Source organism: Oppia nitens, unplaced genomic scaffold (genome assembly GCF_028296485.1).
Source record: "Oppia nitens isolate AA-2021 unplaced genomic scaffold, nextdenovo-longstitch-racon4-pilon3 scaffold8_pilon_pilon_pilon, whole genome shotgun sequence".
NCBI lineage: Eukaryota > Metazoa > Arthropoda > Arachnida > Sarcoptiformes > Oppiidae > Oppia > Oppia nitens.
This window is the reverse complement of record NW_026533252.1, coordinates 1253147-1271203: the sequence shown is the minus strand read 5'-3', so window position 1 is coordinate 1271203 and position 18057 is coordinate 1253147. Positions and strand designations below refer to the sequence as shown.

Genomic DNA, 18057 nt, shown 5'->3' with positions numbered 1-18057 from the left:
TTATTATTATTATTATTATTATTATTAGTTAATTACAATTAATATGATTTATTTGACTACAATTTGCGGCAAATATTTTGGTAATTTATTTGTCATTTAATATCAAATTATGTAATATTTAATTGTATTTTGAAATGAATTTATTTAGGAGTAAATGCATTTCAATTATATTTATCTCCGATTTTGACGACCAAAGCAAAGACAACAACTTTGTCGGCGATTGCCATCAATTGTATACAAGTAAGTGATCTCCGGTGACATATACTTCTGTTGTTATCAATGGTTAACTGTGATCAATGACAAACAGAGCCGAGGAATGGCCGCCCGTCGTGGCAAACGAATTGCTGCGAACCGAGAGAAACAACGATTGGCCAGAATTAAACGGGAAGAAGCTAAGAATGCACCGCCGAAAGTGTGGTCACCAGAGAAACTCAAGATTGACAAGTCGTATGTCATATAATTTTTTTGTATTTGTTCTTTTGGTTGTTATTATTGAAAACATTATCAATCAGTGCTCTTAATGTCGGTCCGCGTCGGTTCTCCGACAAACACCTTAAAGACTTGACCTCAATTGTTGACAATGTTTACGTGACATCACTATATAAACAGTTGACATATTCAATGACTGATGCAATTGAGATGTATAGAGAAACACACGACGAGACCGGCTATAATGAGACCAACTCTATGCTCGAGACCACCGTTGAGCTCGATTTGAGAACCAAAAAGAAGACCAAATTTTGCGATGCCTTCAAAGGCATTGTTTCGTATCCAAACAAATTTGAATATAAAGCCAATCGCAGAATAATAGCCATTTGCAAGAAAGATGAGGACAAGTTTGACGCTAAAGAAGCCGGTGCTGATGTGGTGGGCGGTCAGGAAATCATCAAAATGTTGAAAAAAGGAGACCTATCGCTGTCCAACTTCGACGATCTTGTCTGTCACGGAGATCTGTTGATTGAGTTGGCAGACATCCGGGGAATACTTGGCTCTGCATTTCCTTCAAAACTACGGGGAAATCTCGGTTTTGATATGAAAAAGTTAGTCAATCAGTTCGTCAACGGTATTGAATACAAGTGTACTAAAGATGAGTTTGAATTGGACTACGGATGGGTTCGCGTGCCGTTCGGTAGACTCAATCAGTCTAACGTCCAGTTGGAGCAAAACATAAGACATTTATTGTCAACTATTGAGAAACATAAGCCAACAACAGCTATAGGTATTTATCATTCATTGAATCAAATAATTATTATTAGCTATTAATTTGATGACCCATTCTATTAGTTCCGTTCATAACCCGAGTGTTAATACATAGCGAGCCGTCAAACGAAGAATTTGCAGTTAAATTTTGGAATTATATCGAGGGATATGAAGAGTCTGATCCAGATAATGAAAATAATGTCGACAACGACAAAGAGTCTTTAAAATCAAACGCTTAAACAAATCATTAATCATTAAACTAAACAAAAAATAGGTTATTAAAAAACATAAATTAAAAATAAATACAAATTAGATATAAATCGAAATCTTTTATCAATAAAATCAAAATATATGAGAAAAATTGTCAATAAAATATACAATCCATTCAAAGATATTTGCATTTGAAACAAAAGGGTTTTTGTTATGAAGATTAACATAAGTTATATGTATAATAATATTTTTACCGGAATATCGGTGTTTCATAATAATAATCAATAATAATCAATAATAATATTTAATAATAATTATTGTCATCCATTATAGAAAATTTTATAGTTTATAATGCAATCAATTTTATAGATTCAACGGTTTCTAATCAAATATTAGTTTCATACCATTTAATAGTAGAGTTTGTCATATCGTTTAATAACATTTTTAATTAATTATTATAATAATTAACAAATAATATATATGTGTTTGCATTCAATTTCTAAAATCACTTAATGAAATCAAATGCGATGCATAATTGATATATATTAGAAAAATCAAACAATGCACCGACCATTTGTTCATTTTACTAAAAATACGGTTAATTATGACATAAAACCCAAATCAATTGAAGCACTTGAGTCGTCACGTTTGGTGATTCCAATGATTCCAGTTCTGTAAGACATTAAAAATCATTGTCAAAGTCATTATATATAATTTATATGACAAAATCTTTTACCAATTTTTGGTCGCTATTTGACGATTGATTAGACGGTAAAGTATTGTCGAGATTGACATTCATCGCCGATAAGGCCATCTTTGCATTCCAGTAGTCGCTGTCAGTACCTGTAATGCCAGTGTTGGTCGATAACGATTGATAGAGAGCTGACGAGAGAGGTGGAGGAACTCCGTTGATGCCCATCAATGGTAAAGTTGGTGTTGAGTAATGTGAGGCCATATTCATCTACCGGTAATACATATACAAATAAATGTTAGTTATCATTACTTAGCAATCATCAGATACTTGACAAACCTGATACTGTGTTGACTCCAAATGTTGCATATCATCTGCATTGAAACGGCTTTGATTTATATCAGACATTATGTTTGTGTTTGGCATTTGTGTCTGTTGTTGTTGTTGTGATTGGATCCAATCAGTCATATCATTGGGAGCCTCAAGTGGCCAAATACTATCGTTCATGTTTGACATTGAATTCATTTGTTGGTATATAGGGTTCGGATGCTTTCGTTGTGCTCTTTCGGTTCCTATAGGACGGGGTAGTCTTCGCTCTTCATAATCGGAAACACTATTTTCAATATCTTTTTGAGCGGACATTGAGTTGAGGTGTGACTGTGCAAGTCGTGACTGTTGTGTTTGTTGTTGTTGTTGTTGTTGTTGGATATAATTAGAGTTTTGCATTAATGTCAACTGCTGTAAGCTTTGATTGGATCCGGCATTTGGTAAACTATTAATAGCCGTATGTAAAAGTCTGAGAGTTTCAGGTGATGGCGGAGGGGTATTGTTCACGAAATCTGTAGCGTGAAGACCACTTGTGGCTGCCATTTGCATACGAACTGCTTGTTGTTTTTGCAGTGTCTGCAGCTGTAGGTTTGCCGAAGCAGCCAATATAGCAGCTCTCATCTGGTCTTGAAGTACAATCGCGTTTGCATTCGGTACAGAATTCATAGCCATTCTCTTTTGTGCGGCCATTGAAGACCCGTTGGCCGCTTGTGTTGGTTGCAAAACACGTGTCGAAAAATCAGGTGCATTAGGATTGAGGTTACTTTGGATTATATTACTCTGAGAGACATTATATGATAGGTTTTGTTCGCTATTCATTTGCATTTGATGGACACTTGACTGCATATTCTGGTTATATACAGAATTATTCCCATATGAATGCCTTTGCGAGACGTTCATCGGTGATGACATACTGTAGTTATGCGACGATTTAATAGCATTAGGAACAATAGTTGAAGGATTAGGACTATTCAGTGAATTGGACTGAAATAACTGTTGATATGAAGATACGTTAGATGTCGAAGTAATATTGGAAGTAGTAATCAATTGATGACTTGGGGAAGGGTTAGCGCTAACAGGAGATTGTTTCGATTCATTGGTCAATAAATAAGACGTATTATGTGAGTCAGTCATCGATAGACTTTGATTACGTGGTGGAGGTGTAGGCGTCCCAGACAATGGAGGTGTTGTTAATTTGGTAGCACTCGATGGTGTCAGTTGACCGGCATTCAAGATTAATGGTGGTGTGCATGGAGCACTTCTTGTATGACCACTTCCAATTGGTCCTAGATTTGAGGAACCCGAAGCAGTCATTGATGTAGAAGGAGATACGTGAAGATTGCCTCTATAACCGGGAGCTTTACTGGCGTCTATTGATAGTTCTTTAGTTGATTGTTGCTGAACAAGTACTCCAATAGGTACTGACAAACTAGTCGTGTTGTTCGAAATGGCTGAGGTATTAGTGGGAAGTCCCGATGCGGCCACACTCGCAAAATTTGGTTTATCTTTAGACTGTCCCCAAACACTTCCTTGAGCTACTTTACTAAAGAGATTATTGAATGGAGTGTATTCTGGTGTTGTAGTTGTGGTCAATGGTTTGCTGCTCTCATCAGTTGACGCGACTGTTGAAGATTTTGTCGGAGATTGAGTTGTGGTAATTGTTTGGACATTATTGAACGGTTGTTTAGTGGATGGCAAATGTGACATATTTTTTACACCATTTGCATTAGCCATGGGAACAGCAACACGAGCGCCAGAAAATACCTGATTATTAAATGGTTGGACTCCATGTGGAGCACCAGTCGGACGTATTTGGTTAGTCATCGTTGGTATCGTTGGTTTAATTTCAGAACTTGAGATTATTTTAGAATTGGAGACATGAGTGTTGGATATGGTTGTTGTTGTCTTTGTGTTTTTGCCTTTAGAAGCCACTGCCATTGTATAGGAAACAGTTGATTTGGTTGAGACGGACAGTGGTTGAGTCGAATACGTCGATGCTATTACTGCAGATGAGTTAGTTGTATTGGAATTAACGATTGGTGTGGCCACTGTTGTTGTTGTGGTCAATGGTGATGTCCGTGAATTATTGGACCTATTAGTCCATGCATTGACAAACGGTGCAGATAATTGCGTATTCATGGCTGTCGGTTTGACTAATAAAGTCGAACGGTTGGTAAAAGTGGTTACATTTGATGTCGAGCTCATTGAACTGACAGAACTCATCGATGATGACTTGAGGACATTATTCGTATTGTGTGATCGGTGTGTTGAGGCCATAATGGCTGTGCTTTGACTTTTCTGTGGATTTTTAGTAGTGATAATCTCGTCACTGCTCACACTTGTGGGTCGACTTAAACCCATTGATTTAATAATTTCCGACAAATCTTTATCGGTCTCTTTAGACAACGCAACAATCAATTGCTGTGCATGTCTAGTGGCATCAGCTGATCCTTTAATAACAACCATACGATCTCCCTGTCCTTTTTGTTTTTCCACTTCTATATGAGCACCAGATATCTCTCGTATAGCATTTATATTACATCCTCCGCGTCCTATCACTCGACTAATAGCATTGGATGGCACGACAACTTTCTTGGATTTTCGAACCACTTCTTTCCAACCTTCCTCACGCTTTTGACACTTTTTACTGTTAGTTTGATTGTTACTCACATTGTTTGTCGATGTCGTCATTTTGTGGACATTGCAAGGACTTCGATGACTTGTAGAACTTGCCGTTTCGTTGGTGTCAACAGATAATTCAGAGAATCTGAAACAAAAAAGTTTTTGATATTTAAAATACATAAACAACTATCATATCTAAAACGCGACTTACATTTCATTGTTCTTGTGGTTTGAATTATCGGAAACCACTTTATGACCACTTGAAGAATGCAATGAATTTAGTTTATTATTTAGTCTTTCGTTATTCAACTCAACGCAAATGTTTGGTTCATCTTTTTTCTTGTTCTTAGAGCTTGTTTGAGGTAAACCCGACTTTTTATTAACAGTATTTGAAGTTTGAGTCATTAAATTGTTTGTCAATTTTTTCGGCTTTTCGTTCTCTTTTGACGAAATCTTTCTCTTTTCTTCAGTTGGTATTTCTTTAGGAAATTGATTTGATGTAGATTTGGGTGCTTTGGGTAAAGTTGGTACAGTCACTGGTACTCGAGTTACTTCTTCGACAACAATTTCATCGTCCTCTTCATTGTCATCTTCATTATCGTCATCATCATTGTCATCGTCGTCTTCAATCTTTAACAGTTTGCCATCTTTATCAGTACTACCTGTAGTTTTAGACGCTTTAATCAAATCTTGTTTTTCTTTTTTCTTCAATCGTTTGCGTTCTCTTCTTCGAGCGGCCGCTGCTTTTCGTGTCTCTTCCCGAGTCCGTTCCAAATCAATTTCTTCCAACAAAATCGTAGCATTTTTATTGGCTTCAGCGGCCTGTCGTTCCTTTGCCTGACGCAATATTTCTGCGCATTGGTTTGTCTTCTTAATTAACTCTTTATCGTTAATCAATGCTATAAATCTTGTAATTTCCTGATCAGATGGAAATTGATTTACGTGTTTAACCATCCATTTGACAACTTTTACGTGACCCTTGCGGAAGGCAGACATCAAACAAGAAACCTTACGATTATCTTGACTATCGATATCACATCCTGCGTTAACCAATAGCTGGACTACATCGATGTGTCCGCCATTGCAGGCCAACCAAAGTGGAGAGTTTCCCTTCTTATTTTTGACATCAATGGCCGCATTTCGTGACAATAGAAGTTCAACAAAACGATAGTGTCCTTTGTCTGCTGCTATTGTAAGGGCAGTGTCTCTCGATGAAGGAACAGGAGTTGCATTTACATCGGCGCCTTTATCGAGCAAAACACGACCGACTTCGACATAACCACCAGACGCTGCTTCCATCAAAGGTGTTAAACCAGTTTTGGCCCGATGTTCGACATTAGCCTTTCTATCCAACAACAGTCCTACTACTTCACATCTTCCCTGAAAACAGGCTAATGTAAGCGCAGTATTTCGATTGGTCTCAATTTGCGCGTTGATATCACTGCCCATATCCAGAAGCAATCGAACAGTGGCCGCGTGACCATTCATTGCCGCCAACATAAGCGGTGATATTCCCAATTTAGATCCCGTTCGTGAGTTGATTTCTGCGCCATGACTTAACAATAGTTTGATTATATTTACGTAACCACCAGAAGCAGCTAAACTCAATGGTGTATAATCGGAAACATTTCGGTGTTCTTTATTAGCTCCTCTCGACAAAAGCAATTCTACGACTTCGTATCGACCACTGGAACAAGCAAGTGATAAAGCAGTATCTTTTGTTCTCTCAGATTGTGCTTCCATATCGGCACCATTATTCAATAATATTTCAACAACATTAAGATGGCCAGCGGTTGCCGACAACATCAATGGTGTAAATCCTTTTTTGTCTCTGTGCTCTATTTCGGAACCTCTGTTCAGTAAAAGAGATACCAATTCTTCATGACCTCCAGCACAGGCCAACGTGAGTGCTGTGTCGTGATTGCTATCAGTTTGCGAGTCTAAATCCACGGGTGGATAAAATGGTGGCGGAGACGGTATTCTCATATTTGTCGAATTGGTAACAGTTGTTTGATCCGATTTGTTTGATGGCGTAAGCATTAAATCAGACGAATCTATTGATTGTGTGTGTAATAAATCAACAGAATTTGGCAGCGAATATGACATGTTTGTACCCAAAGACATACTATTCACTGATTGAGATAATGAAGTCGTTATAATTGTTGACACGTTTGAAAAGACAGAGCTGTCGTTCAAATTTTCAGATGTTGTTGTGTTGGCAGAAGAATCTGATTCAATAGCTGTTGTTGTCATTGAACTTAATACTTGAGTCGAATTTATAGGCGTAACTAAGTATTTAATTAAATCATTAATTTTATATAAATAATTAAAATTATAAATACCTAAAGAAATTGTCTCATTTTGATTAGTAGTCGAATCACTAACAATTGATTGGGGTATTACTGTCGATGATTGAACAGTTGTTGATATATTGGAAGCAGTTGTAGTTGACGATTGTGGTGATACTGTTACCGGAGATAGTGTTAATGACACCGGGAAAGCTGGCGCTCCCATTGAATATATTGCAGAATTACTTCCAGAGTTAAAAACAGACTGCGCTGAAGATGATAAGTGTTCATCTGTTTGAGTGGCTGTTGAAGACGCGGCTGCAAATTGACTCTTAAGTAACATTAACTGTTCACTTGTTAATGACTGTAAAAATGAAGAGGTTTGCGTTGTTTGATTCGATTGATGCAAACCACTTGCATTGGGAGTAACCGTTGATAATGGCTGACCATTAAAACTATTATCAACTTTAGCTGATTTGGTTGTATTTTTAGTTGTTTTCGATATCTGAAATAATTTTTTCGTATTCTCATTATTTGCTGTCGTATTAGTCATAGTATTGGTTTGTGTTGTCGACTGTGTGGTAGACAAACTCTGATGAGATTGAATGACAGAGGTTTGGTTTGTTAAAGAATTGGTTGATTCAAAAAGTCTTGGCAACAAAAACGGAAGCGACGAATCCATTTTGATATTAGAAGCGGCCGCCTGAAGAAACTGTAAGGTTTCGGGTCGTGAACTAAAATTTTGAGCCAATTCTGACAAAATCATCTGTTGCTGTTGCAGTAGATTTTGGGTTTGTTGGCCTATAGTCGACACATTACTAGCAGTACTTTGTTGTTCAGAGTTAATCGTGTTCTTCATATTTAGTTTATCCACTTCTTCAGCATTCAATTGAATTGAATTAGTCTTATAATTAGTATTGACACACGTTTGATGAGCGTGTTTAGCCGATAAGCTTTTAATTTTACTGTTTGACCGAAACCGACGGTTAACGGGAGGTGTTGCCATCGAATTAGTTGTATTGGTCGACGTGTTGATCGTATTAGTTATTGATGTCTGTGTCGGAACCATTGCAAACTCGGTAGAGGTTATATCGATGGACGAAGTTTGACTTATAGGAGAAGGCAATTGAAAGGGCAAATCGGTTTTCAATGACTTATCAAAAAAGAGAGGCAATCCCTGGGAGGCAGTGCTTGCATTGACAGTATTGGCATCAAGTGGTGGTAAATTAGATGATAATTGAGATAACGAGGGACCACATGATAGACCTGCTTGATAGCACTGTATGAGCTGTTGCTGCCAATGAGCCTGATATTCGCGTTCAACTCTTTGCAATTCCTCGAGAATCTGTTGTTTTTGTCGAATTTGTTCTTCCTTTGCCGGATCCAATTCGTCAGTTCGTCGAATCATATCATTAATTCGTGCCTCTAATCGTTCGGCTTCTTTAAGAGCATCAATACTTGAAAAAGCTGACGACTCAGATAAGCCTAAATTAGATGGCGGTGTTAAAGATAGTCCATTTCCACTGTCAGACAAACTTCGCTCCAGAACTTTGTTAGCTGTTCTTCCTTTAGAAAATGAGACATAACTGTCCACAGTATCCGATACTTTATTAGAAAGATTATTGCTTGCATTCGGTAAACTGCTATCTTTGGATAAACTCTTTTTAGAAATAGATTTTTGAATATTCAGTTTTGATTGAATCGAAGGTATTGAAGACTGTGTTCGCGAAGGTGTTTCGTCAATATGAAGACCATGAGAGGGAACCCGTGAAGAGATTTCACTTGTTATTGATTGGTTAGTTGGCGACGGTGTCATGATATTAGTCGGATAATCAATTAACAATTGAACGACAGTTGTGTGTCCGCCTTTGGCCGCCTCGATAAGCATTGTTGAGCTGTCTTTTAAACGATGAGTGGGATCGGCTCCGTTGGCCAACAGTAGTTCAACAACAGCTAAATGGCCGCCCGCACAGGCCAATGACAATGGTGTATGATCATTGTTTGTGGTTACTTTGTTAACATTAGCACCCTTGTTGATTAGAAATTGAACGGTACACAAGTGTCCCGCGCGGGCGGCTTTCATTATAGAGGTTCGCCCCCCTTCGGCTTCGTGTTCCAAATGAGCACCAGCTTGAAGAAGAAGCTCAGCCACATCTGTGTGACCATTTTCACTCGCATACATCAATGCTGTATCGCCCGAACTGGTCGTAGCGTTGACATTGGCACCAGAGTTAATCAGATGACGCACAAGATCGAGATGTCCCTCTTGTGCCGCTTCCATCAGTGGGGTGTTAGCTCCGGCCTCAATATCGGCACCGGCTTTGATGAGAAAGTCTGCGACATCAATAAAACCTCCACAACAGGCCAATGTTAAAGCTGTTTCTTGAGTTTCTTCAGTTTGAGCGTTGATGTCTGCGCCTTGACTTAAAAGTAAAGCTACCATTTCTTCATGACCTTCACGGGCCGCTTCCATTAATGGTGTATATCCTTCATCGTTAACTTCTTCGATATTAGCGCCTCTTTCCAATAAAAGCATCGCTAACTCGACATGACCTCCACAAGCGGCCAGAGTTAATGGTGATTCAAAACTATCGGCCGGCATATTAACTTGAGCACCGGAATCTAGAAGTAGTCGTGCCACTTCAACATGTCCATCCATTGAAGCCTCCATGAGCGCCGTATGCATTTCATCGGTTTTATGTTCCTGATCAGCACCGGCTTCTAGTAAAAACCTAACCATTTCTAAGTGTCCCTTATAACAGGCTAACGTAAGGGCCGATTCTTTGAATTCATTAGAGTGTGTGTTAATACTGGCCCCGCTTTCCACTAGAATAGCAGCGACATTGACGTGACCAGCACTGGCCGCCTCCATCAGCGGTGTGTGTCCATTCTCATTGTGATCCTCGACGTTTGCTCCGTGTTTTAATAGAAATCGCACTACATCTTCGTGACCGCCGGCACAGGCATACATGAGAGGAGTATTTCCTTGAGATGTTTGAGCATTAACTTCGGCGTTGTGTTGAATTAAAAGCTCTACTAATTTCAAATGACCAGCACTGGCAGCTTCCATAAGTGGTGTCGTGTCCTTAAGACCCCTGTCCTCGACATTGGCGCGAGCAACCAACAGTTGTTTGGCCAACTCGTAGTGACCCGAAGCACAAGCAAACGAGAGAAAACTCTCGCCTTCTTCTGTTACTTCGTTAACACTGCATCGTTCAGACCTGTCAGCCGTGTCATCGATGAGATGAGAAGCCTCGACATCAGAGGTAAGAACTTGCGTGCCATCCGATTCATGTTGAGAATCGTTGGTTAACGAAGTGAGTTGCGATTCGTTAATTCTCATCTTAGCGATGGCTTGGGCCGCCTCGTCCAGTGCCAGATGAACATCATTGACGGCTAATGATGAAGCAATACGTCTCAATATGTCGGCATCAAGGAGTTGTTTATCTAGATTTTTAATTATGTCTATAAGTAATTAATAAAGCATTCAACTCTTTTAAACTAAATTAAAAGCCATACCTCCATCGAGAAGTGCCTCTAAGTTAGTCCTGGACTGGGCATCCATATGGGCTATAATTAAAGTTATGGATCAATTAAATATGACAAAAACAGATGTCATTTACAATACATGTTAGTTTGGAATCACATGTTTCGGCGGACAATAAAAATTTGGAAGTCTTCGAGTCCATGACCGACGACTCTTCGTCTAAAGTGAACGATTCAACCTATTTATCGTATAAACAATTATTTTCATCATTAGATCGATGTCTTTCATAATAAATTACTGACAGTCAAGTCAACCGTTTATTGTCTATTAATAATATAATAAAAAATTATTAATAAAAATAATAATAATAAGCTAAACATTATATTATTTATATACTTATTATAATAAATGGCATTAAAATATGTAATTTTCCTGTTTTTAGAGTCAGACACACACTTATTTTGAAAGCATATTTCTAAACAAATTATATTTTGAAGCCATTACTTCACTTATTGCCTACTTTTCAAGCAATATCTCATGTGTTGTTGCATTTAATAAATAAATTTTAAATATTAAATAACTAATTAAATTATTTAAAATTAATTAAACCTCAATTTGCTAACATAAAATATATTACAAATAACTAGGTTTAAAACAATAATAATAGGTAAATAAAATAAAAAGTGATATCAATGTAATTAATGTGATTTACTAAACAAAACCTCAATTAGTGGTCAAACATAACATTTTAAGAGATAACTATTGATAACATATTATCGTTAAATAATAACTAAATTGCTATGAATTTAAATTCATTTGTTCCCATTCTTTATATACAAAACATTATCACAAAATACTTGTTTTATAACAAACATAACAAAAACCACTCAATTATGTGTTAATAAATATTTTTTCTTTAAAACGCCTTTTGAGCCAATATTAAGAGATATTCAGGAAGAAAGAGATTCAATTCAACGCTTTTTTTTGCTATACTGTCGCATATTATTTGTTTAAATATATTTCATATACCAATAACCTATCGTCACATATTGTATGTGTGACCACCGTTTGATGTCTTAAAATATATCATATATTCTCTCTGTGCTATAAATATACCAAAAAATAAAATCTGTATATAAAATGTCTTCAATAACAAAAAAATAATAATAAACTAATTGGTAATACAATTTGGTTGAAACAACACAAACATTAAACTAAATAATATATCAACACACATACATACATATAGCAATTATGATTAATTAGTGGAAATACAGTTTAACATATTAAATAAATTTTCAAAAAATAAGTGAATATAACTAAATATAAAAACTAATTTAAGCATTTAATATGTGAAGTCGTAGATGTGATATATATTATACAGTATATTGAGGCACACAATAGTGCACACAAAACATGTGGCTTTACTATTGACTGTTGGCTTCAATAACTATACTATTTTTTTATCGACAATTCATTTAAAAATTGAAATTTTCGCTAATTTTGTATAAATTTATGTTTATTATCGCAATTACTGATTAAACCGATAGATTAGAGCCAACAAAAAGTTATGTGAAATATAAGGCCTTATTTAGCACTCGTATTACATCAACACAATGTGTGGCCTCAATAGAGGTTACAAAGAGTTGTCGAAAACAAGAGATAAACAATAGGTGGCACACAATTGCCAACAGTGTCATTGCCGGACCAAATGATATAGTGATGGTCAGTCCAATTGGATTATACCTCAGAGTTGTCGTCGTCCTCTTCTTCGGACTCAAACAGTTCAGCCATTAGATTGAGTTTAGGTGACGAACACTTGGCGGTGGCCGCTGTTTGGACACTCTTCTGGGCAGTCATATCTTGGCACCACTTGTTAACGGATGTCATGCGGTGTTGTTGATCATCACAATTGATGTCCGTCTGATCAATGGTAGTGTTATTGTCTTGCAATGCATTTTGCATTTTCACACAATTTGTTTGGCGATCACTACTACCACTCGTACTACTCGTGTGATCACTCATGCGATTGGTGTCTATCTTAATGTGTTTATCGCTGCGATAATCTGTGGCTGACATGAATTGTTGCGGACATTTGGCCACCAAAATAGTCGGCGATTATATGACATAAACTTAATGGCGATTTGTTTCACAATTTTGATAATCACTTCAATCAAAACCTTATTTACGTTTCACTCAGAGTTCACTCGATATTACATACAGTAGTAGTACTCATGATATGTATGTTAAATGTATAGCCTTTGTATGTATACATCAATTGTTACAATTCAAGTGAGGGTTGCCTATAGTTCTCCACTCATTGGACATAACAATGGGGGACATGACGTACATTATACTATACACTCATATGATAGGGAGCATAACATGTGCACCAATGGCACCCTTTCATGTGTCGTAACAGTATTTATGAATTGCCGTCATCTTTGGCCAACATTAGTGTCACCTCTTGTCTGATAATATGTACAAACATTTTATATTAATATAAGTCTATAATATCTATAATACTATTATTAATATTAATATAATATACAGTAATATACTGTATATAACATCATAAAAGTTATGCTCTAAAAGTTTTGGCACACAATCTCTTTATTATTATTATAATAATATGTCATAACTTTTTGAATATTAATATTTCATATTTTTCTATATTAATAAACAATTTAATGCCTTAAAGGTGTGATTGTGCAACAAATCACATATTTATATAGATATACCGTTTCATACACATGTACTATATATTTAGATAATACTAATATCATATAAAGTTATTATTATGTATATATATAACAGATAGTTCATTAATTTTGTTGTTGATCGTTAAAAAACAAAGTTTTCAACAATTTATTTGCATTTTTAAAACCACCATTTATATAAATATACAATTAAATAAAAATATAATATTGTATATCAATTATCAATTTATATTAGTAAAAGTATTAATCATAAATTATATGAAAATTATTTTTATATACAGTAATATTATTAAAGCTGTTTAAGTTTAAATGTAATTTGTTGCTTTATAATTTCTATTTTTTTATTAAACATTGTATTCAAATTATAATTTAATCAAATTTATAAAACTTTATTAATAAAAATCAAGTGTTTAATATTTATGCTATTATTATGAATCCTAATTTATGATTGATAATTGCACTCCTTTGAAATTAAAGTGCAAACAGCTATTTTGAATTATTGAAAATTACAATATTATTATTATATTTTGTTAAATTTTTTAAATATATAACTGTTAATACTGGTCTATATTTTAATAAATATAACTTTGGGTAATTAAATTAGATAATTAAAAATAGAGAAAACTTAATAATTTAATATATTTAGTGTAATAGTTATAAAAGTAATAAGTAATTACTAATAATAATAAATATGTGTATTAACTATTTAATAAACTATTATATTTAGTCTACTTATTAATTTTTATCAATTTACCTGTTTATAATGTACTAAAATAATTATAGCATAAATATTGGAAAAATATTTTAATTAATATACTATAAATGTTTTTGCTAATAAAATTACAGTATTACCGGTAACTATTAAATTCTATATTATATTAAATATTTTTTTTACAATAATAACATATTGTATAAATTAATTCATTTACTGTAATACCAAAAGGGTTATAACTTATTTATTATCTTATATTATGAAATATATACTGTAGTAGATTATTACAATAGCAATGAGATAACATCTATGTATTTATATGAACTTAATATACTTAGGTATTGGAAATAATAAAAATGATTTATAAATACTAGTGATCTCTGTTACTCTTAACAAGTGTCTAATGTTTAAAATTAAATTTATTAGTCGTAAACATGAATACAATTTTATAACTTTTCTATTATTAGTAAATAGTCAATTTGAAACCATATTTTGTAATGTTTTCTGCATTACTTATTGATTTTATTTATTATTTACATAAAAGTATCAAATTTTAACTAAAAACTTTTTTATAAAATTAAGCATTTTATTATTTTTTATTTAAGAAATTAAATAAATCACATAATATTATTATATACTCAGTATATACTGTATATATATATATATATAATTAAAACCATATAAAACACAATCAATTTGCCAATTTTACATATATTATCATAAATTTATATAAACTTCATATAAAATACATTTTAGCAATTGTTACAAATACTTATTTATAATAATATATTTTCATACCTGTGTTAATAATGTAACATTTAAAAGATCTAATGATGTTTAATAATTTAAAAAAATACCTAATCTTGTTTTTGATCACATATTTATTCAAAAATGGCACTTATGTATGTATATAACTCATCGTTATTAAAAGTATAAATTTTCAAATTAAAATTATTTCATCAAATTGCCATAAAACATAGATTGATATTAAAAATTGTATTAAAAAAATTATATTTAGATATATATAAATTTGTAAATAAAATAAGTCATTTAGCTTATTAAAGACATACATCGTTCAATAAAATTACAAAAAAACAAAATTATTGGCAAATATCGCTTATTTAGTTTGTATGTTGATTTATATATGGGTTTTATATAGTCTTACATTAAATGGCAGTTTAATTAGTACCGGTAATTACATATCCATATCAAACTGTGGTTCATCGGAAGCACCGGTACGCGAAACACCTAAGTATTAATAATTAACATTTGGTTAATTTAAATATATGATAAACTGTAATATTGATAATGTGAATAAATTAAATCAATAAACTTTAAATCAGTTATCATAATATTGAAATGATAACAGAAAAAAAACAAGTGTCACCTGTTGTTGCTTTCGATACCATCGACTTCTCCTCGACACATGTTTCTAATGGTGTAGTAGATGTAGGACTAAAACCGCGAACACCCGGTGCTCTTCGATTATTGTCTTTAGTTGTGGCCGGTGAGGTAACGCCGGGAATTGACGGTAAATTTTTGGGTGGAGATCTGGCCATTGGACTATTACGAAGGTGCATCAAATAGGACCGGTCGTAAACAATTCGGGTACCTATCCATGGGGATGGACAATAAGGGGTTACCATAAAAAACATAACTATCTTATCAATATGTTTGTCATAATTATAACTGTGTTTATCAAACAAAGGGATTATATAATTTTTAATTTTTGAAAAATACTTATAAAACTAATAAAATTTTGTAAAATCAAGAATTTCTGCATAAATAAGGAAAATATGAAAAATGATTTTTTAATGTTTTTAAAGAGTTTTTAGAAAAATGTATGAATAAAGTGAGAGAAAAGCTAAAAATTGTTTGTCTCTGTCCTTGAATTCACAGATAAAGCTGTAAACAAAGTCATGTGCTGTCAATATATAGCTTATAGTTATGTATAATATTAATGCACAACAAAATTGTGTATTCAATTCAATTGCTAAAAAAGTATTAACACATTTAAAACACATACGCTTTTACACACAATATTATAATATAAGTATAACTATAACCGTAAATCCTATAACAAAAACTAAGTAATAATAATAAAGACTAACCTCCCGGTGTGGTTGAGAACCAGGTGCCACCCGGAGTGGTCGAGTAGTCGAACGGTAATTGACTTAAATCGTTGACCACAATCTTTCGGGTCGGTATCTCTCTGCCATTCAATAACTTCTTAGGCGATCCAACTGACGACATGACTTGAGAGAGGGACAGAGTATATCAAACACAAGGAATAGTTGTTATATACAATAGGGACAGGTATTGCAAAATGCAATTATTATTAATAATACCTTAAATTCTTGATTTAATGTGAAAACAAAGGCAACGATAACACAAGTATATGAGCTGTTGGTCTGTATGTCTCTTCTGTCTTCAACTTCTCTCACTTTATCCAATGCAACGATGAATGTGACGATTAAAAGGCAATGCTATACATGTATAACAGTTATACATACAGTCATACACACAGTCATGCATTATGTGTATAAACACACCACTACTGTGTCTATAATACCTGTGTATAGACGGCACAGACATCAACAATCACGTGCTTTCACTTCCAATGTAAGGCTATTTCATAATTACTTTACATTTGCCTAAAAACTCATACATCACTACAATTGATAGGATTTCTACGATACAAAAGTCCTAATTTAAGTAAAGCTATCGATTAAATAGAGATTAAAATTATTATTAAATAAACACTTGTAAAGTATTTTTGCGATAAATATTATATCATATTATTAATGTTAGTCCACATGTGATAATACACACCAACGAGTTTTCTGTCGACTACTGTAATAGTTGTATTGAAACTCAAGACAATATCAAACAGATGCACAACATTTGCTTTTGGGAACTGCTTTGGTGTCACGCGTTAGTACTGTATATACAGTATATTGATATATTAAGCACCGATAGCTATTAAATTATTATCTATATAACATAAAATTGTCATATAAATAGTGTATAATTTGAATGGCATCTGAAACTGATAACTACCCTAAGATACTCAAAGAACAGTGCAATTGGTCTGCGGCTACCATTACCTATCAAAAGCCAACGTTTCTATATATGAAAAATGTTAGACGAAAACAAACATGAATTGCACAGTCAGGTATCAGAACTGTTCAGGTAATGATTGAATTAATATGATATTTAATTTTTATATTTAATTTCAACATATTTAATAACAATAAAAATTTTAATATATATATATATATCTGAAATCTCCAAACTAAAGGTCCGAATAGCCGGTAAAACAATACCGCCCGAGAAGTTTGTTTGCGTTAATGCTGTCAAGTATTTTGATCAAAACGAGTCGCTAATATTGCCAGCTTTTGTAAGCATTTTTAAATAATATATATATATATATATATATATCATAATTAAAAACTATTTTTAATATATATATAATTTAGGAATTAATGTATATCTGGAATGTATTTACAATTGTCGATCAAAACACGACAATTGTCCACAAAATGGTTGAACGAATTAATCGTTTGATAACTAAATATATTAATGACAGTCAGTTGTTATATAATAGTTTATTTCAATAATTAAACTAAAAATTTATTTATAAAAAACTATTAGGAGATTCAATTAATGCTATCAGCGATTAACGATTTCAGCGATTATTTACTTGAAATTGTTGTCCATTTTCAAGGCTCACAGTTCTGTCGGATCAGACAATTGACCAAAGATGAAGAGTTGGATGCCATCAACAGCAACGACAACAA

At 33.8% G+C, this 18057-nt stretch overlaps 3 protein-coding genes across 6 annotated transcripts; 1 reads left to right on the top strand and 2 right to left on the bottom strand.

Annotated features, from left to right (window-relative positions):
• The first annotated feature begins 29 nt into the window (after positions 1-29).
• Positions 30-1550, top strand: LOC128964207 (50S ribosomal protein L1-like). The gene is made up of 5 exons (XM_054310768.1): positions 30-80; positions 149-240; positions 308-447; positions 513-1219; positions 1285-1550. Exons 1-5 carry the CDS (start codon positions 44-46, stop codon positions 1437-1439), a joined length of 1131 nt encoding a protein of 376 aa, XP_054166743.1. The 5' UTR covers positions 30-43; the 3' UTR covers positions 1440-1550.
• A 311-nt stretch (positions 1551-1861) lies between these two features.
• On the bottom strand, positions 1862-13236 carry LOC128964193 (ankyrin repeat domain-containing protein 17-like). 4 transcript variants are annotated; one of them, XM_054310751.1, is made up of 8 exons: positions 12572-13236; positions 10967-11063; positions 10858-10908; positions 7393-10803; positions 5262-7338; positions 2441-5195; positions 2147-2371; positions 1862-2082 (listed from the first exon to the last, which is right to left on the bottom strand). In XM_054310751.1, exons 1-8 carry the CDS (start codon positions 12902-12904, stop codon positions 2053-2055), a joined length of 8979 nt encoding a protein of 2992 aa, XP_054166726.1. In that variant the 5' UTR covers positions 12905-13236; the 3' UTR covers positions 1862-2052. The 4 variants fall into 4 exon arrangements, with proteins under 4 accessions (XP_054166726.1, XP_054166727.1, XP_054166730.1 ...); XM_054310752.1 differs by having other exon boundaries at positions 7393-10785; XM_054310755.1 differs by lacking the exon at positions 12572-13236 and adding an exon at positions 12069-12092.
• Positions 13237-14964: 1728 nt separating this feature from the next.
• LOC128964214 (eukaryotic translation initiation factor 4E-binding protein 2-like) lies at positions 14965-16810 on the bottom strand. The gene is made up of 4 exons (XM_054310775.1): positions 16606-16810; positions 16369-16512; positions 15645-15869; positions 14965-15505 (listed from the first exon to the last, which is right to left on the bottom strand). Exons 2-4 carry the CDS (start codon positions 16508-16510, stop codon positions 15453-15455), a joined length of 420 nt encoding a protein of 139 aa, XP_054166750.1. The 5' UTR covers positions 16511-16512; positions 16606-16810; the 3' UTR covers positions 14965-15452.
• Positions 16811-18057: the final 1247 nt, after the last annotated feature.

What these genes read in the sequence shown, in the direction of transcription:
- LOC128964207 (XM_054310768.1), top strand. Translation starts at nt 44, where the DNA reads ATGATTTATTTGACTACAATTTGCGGCAAATATTTTG. An exon ending in TTGCCATCAATTGTATACAA is followed by an intron (nt 241 to 307) that starts GTAAGTGATCTC and finishes AATGACAAACAG; the next exon opens with AGCCGAGGAATGGCCGCCCG. An exon ending in AAACTCAAGATTGACAAGTC is followed by an intron (nt 448 to 512) that starts GTATGTCATATA and finishes ATTATCAATCAG; the next exon opens with TGCTCTTAATGTCGGTCCGC.
- LOC128964214 (XM_054310775.1), bottom strand. Translation starts at nt 16,510, where the DNA reads ATGTCGTCAGTTGGATCGCCTAAGAAGTTATTGAATGGCAGAGAGATA. An exon ending in GTTCTCAACCACACCGGGAG is followed by an intron (nt 15,870 to 16,368) that starts GTTAGTCTTTAT and finishes CCCCATGGATAG; the next exon opens with GTACCCGAATTGTTTACGAC. An exon ending in GGTATCGAAAGCAACAACAG is followed by an intron (nt 15,506 to 15,644) that starts GTGACACTTGTT and finishes ATTAATACTTAG; the next exon opens with GTGTTTCGCGTACCGGTGCT.
- LOC128964193 (XM_054310751.1), bottom strand. Translation starts at nt 12,904, where the DNA reads ATGTCAGCCACAGATTATCGCAGCGATAAACACATTAAGATAGACACC. An exon ending in AACCACAAGAACAATGAAAT is followed by an intron (nt 5,196 to 5,261) that starts GTAAGTCGCGTT and finishes TTTTTGTTTCAG; the next exon opens with ATTCTCTGAATTATCTGTTG. An exon ending in TGGAGTCAACACAGTATCAG is followed by an intron (nt 2,372 to 2,440) that starts GTTTGTCAAGTA and finishes TATTACCGGTAG; the next exon opens with ATGAATATGGCCTCACATTA.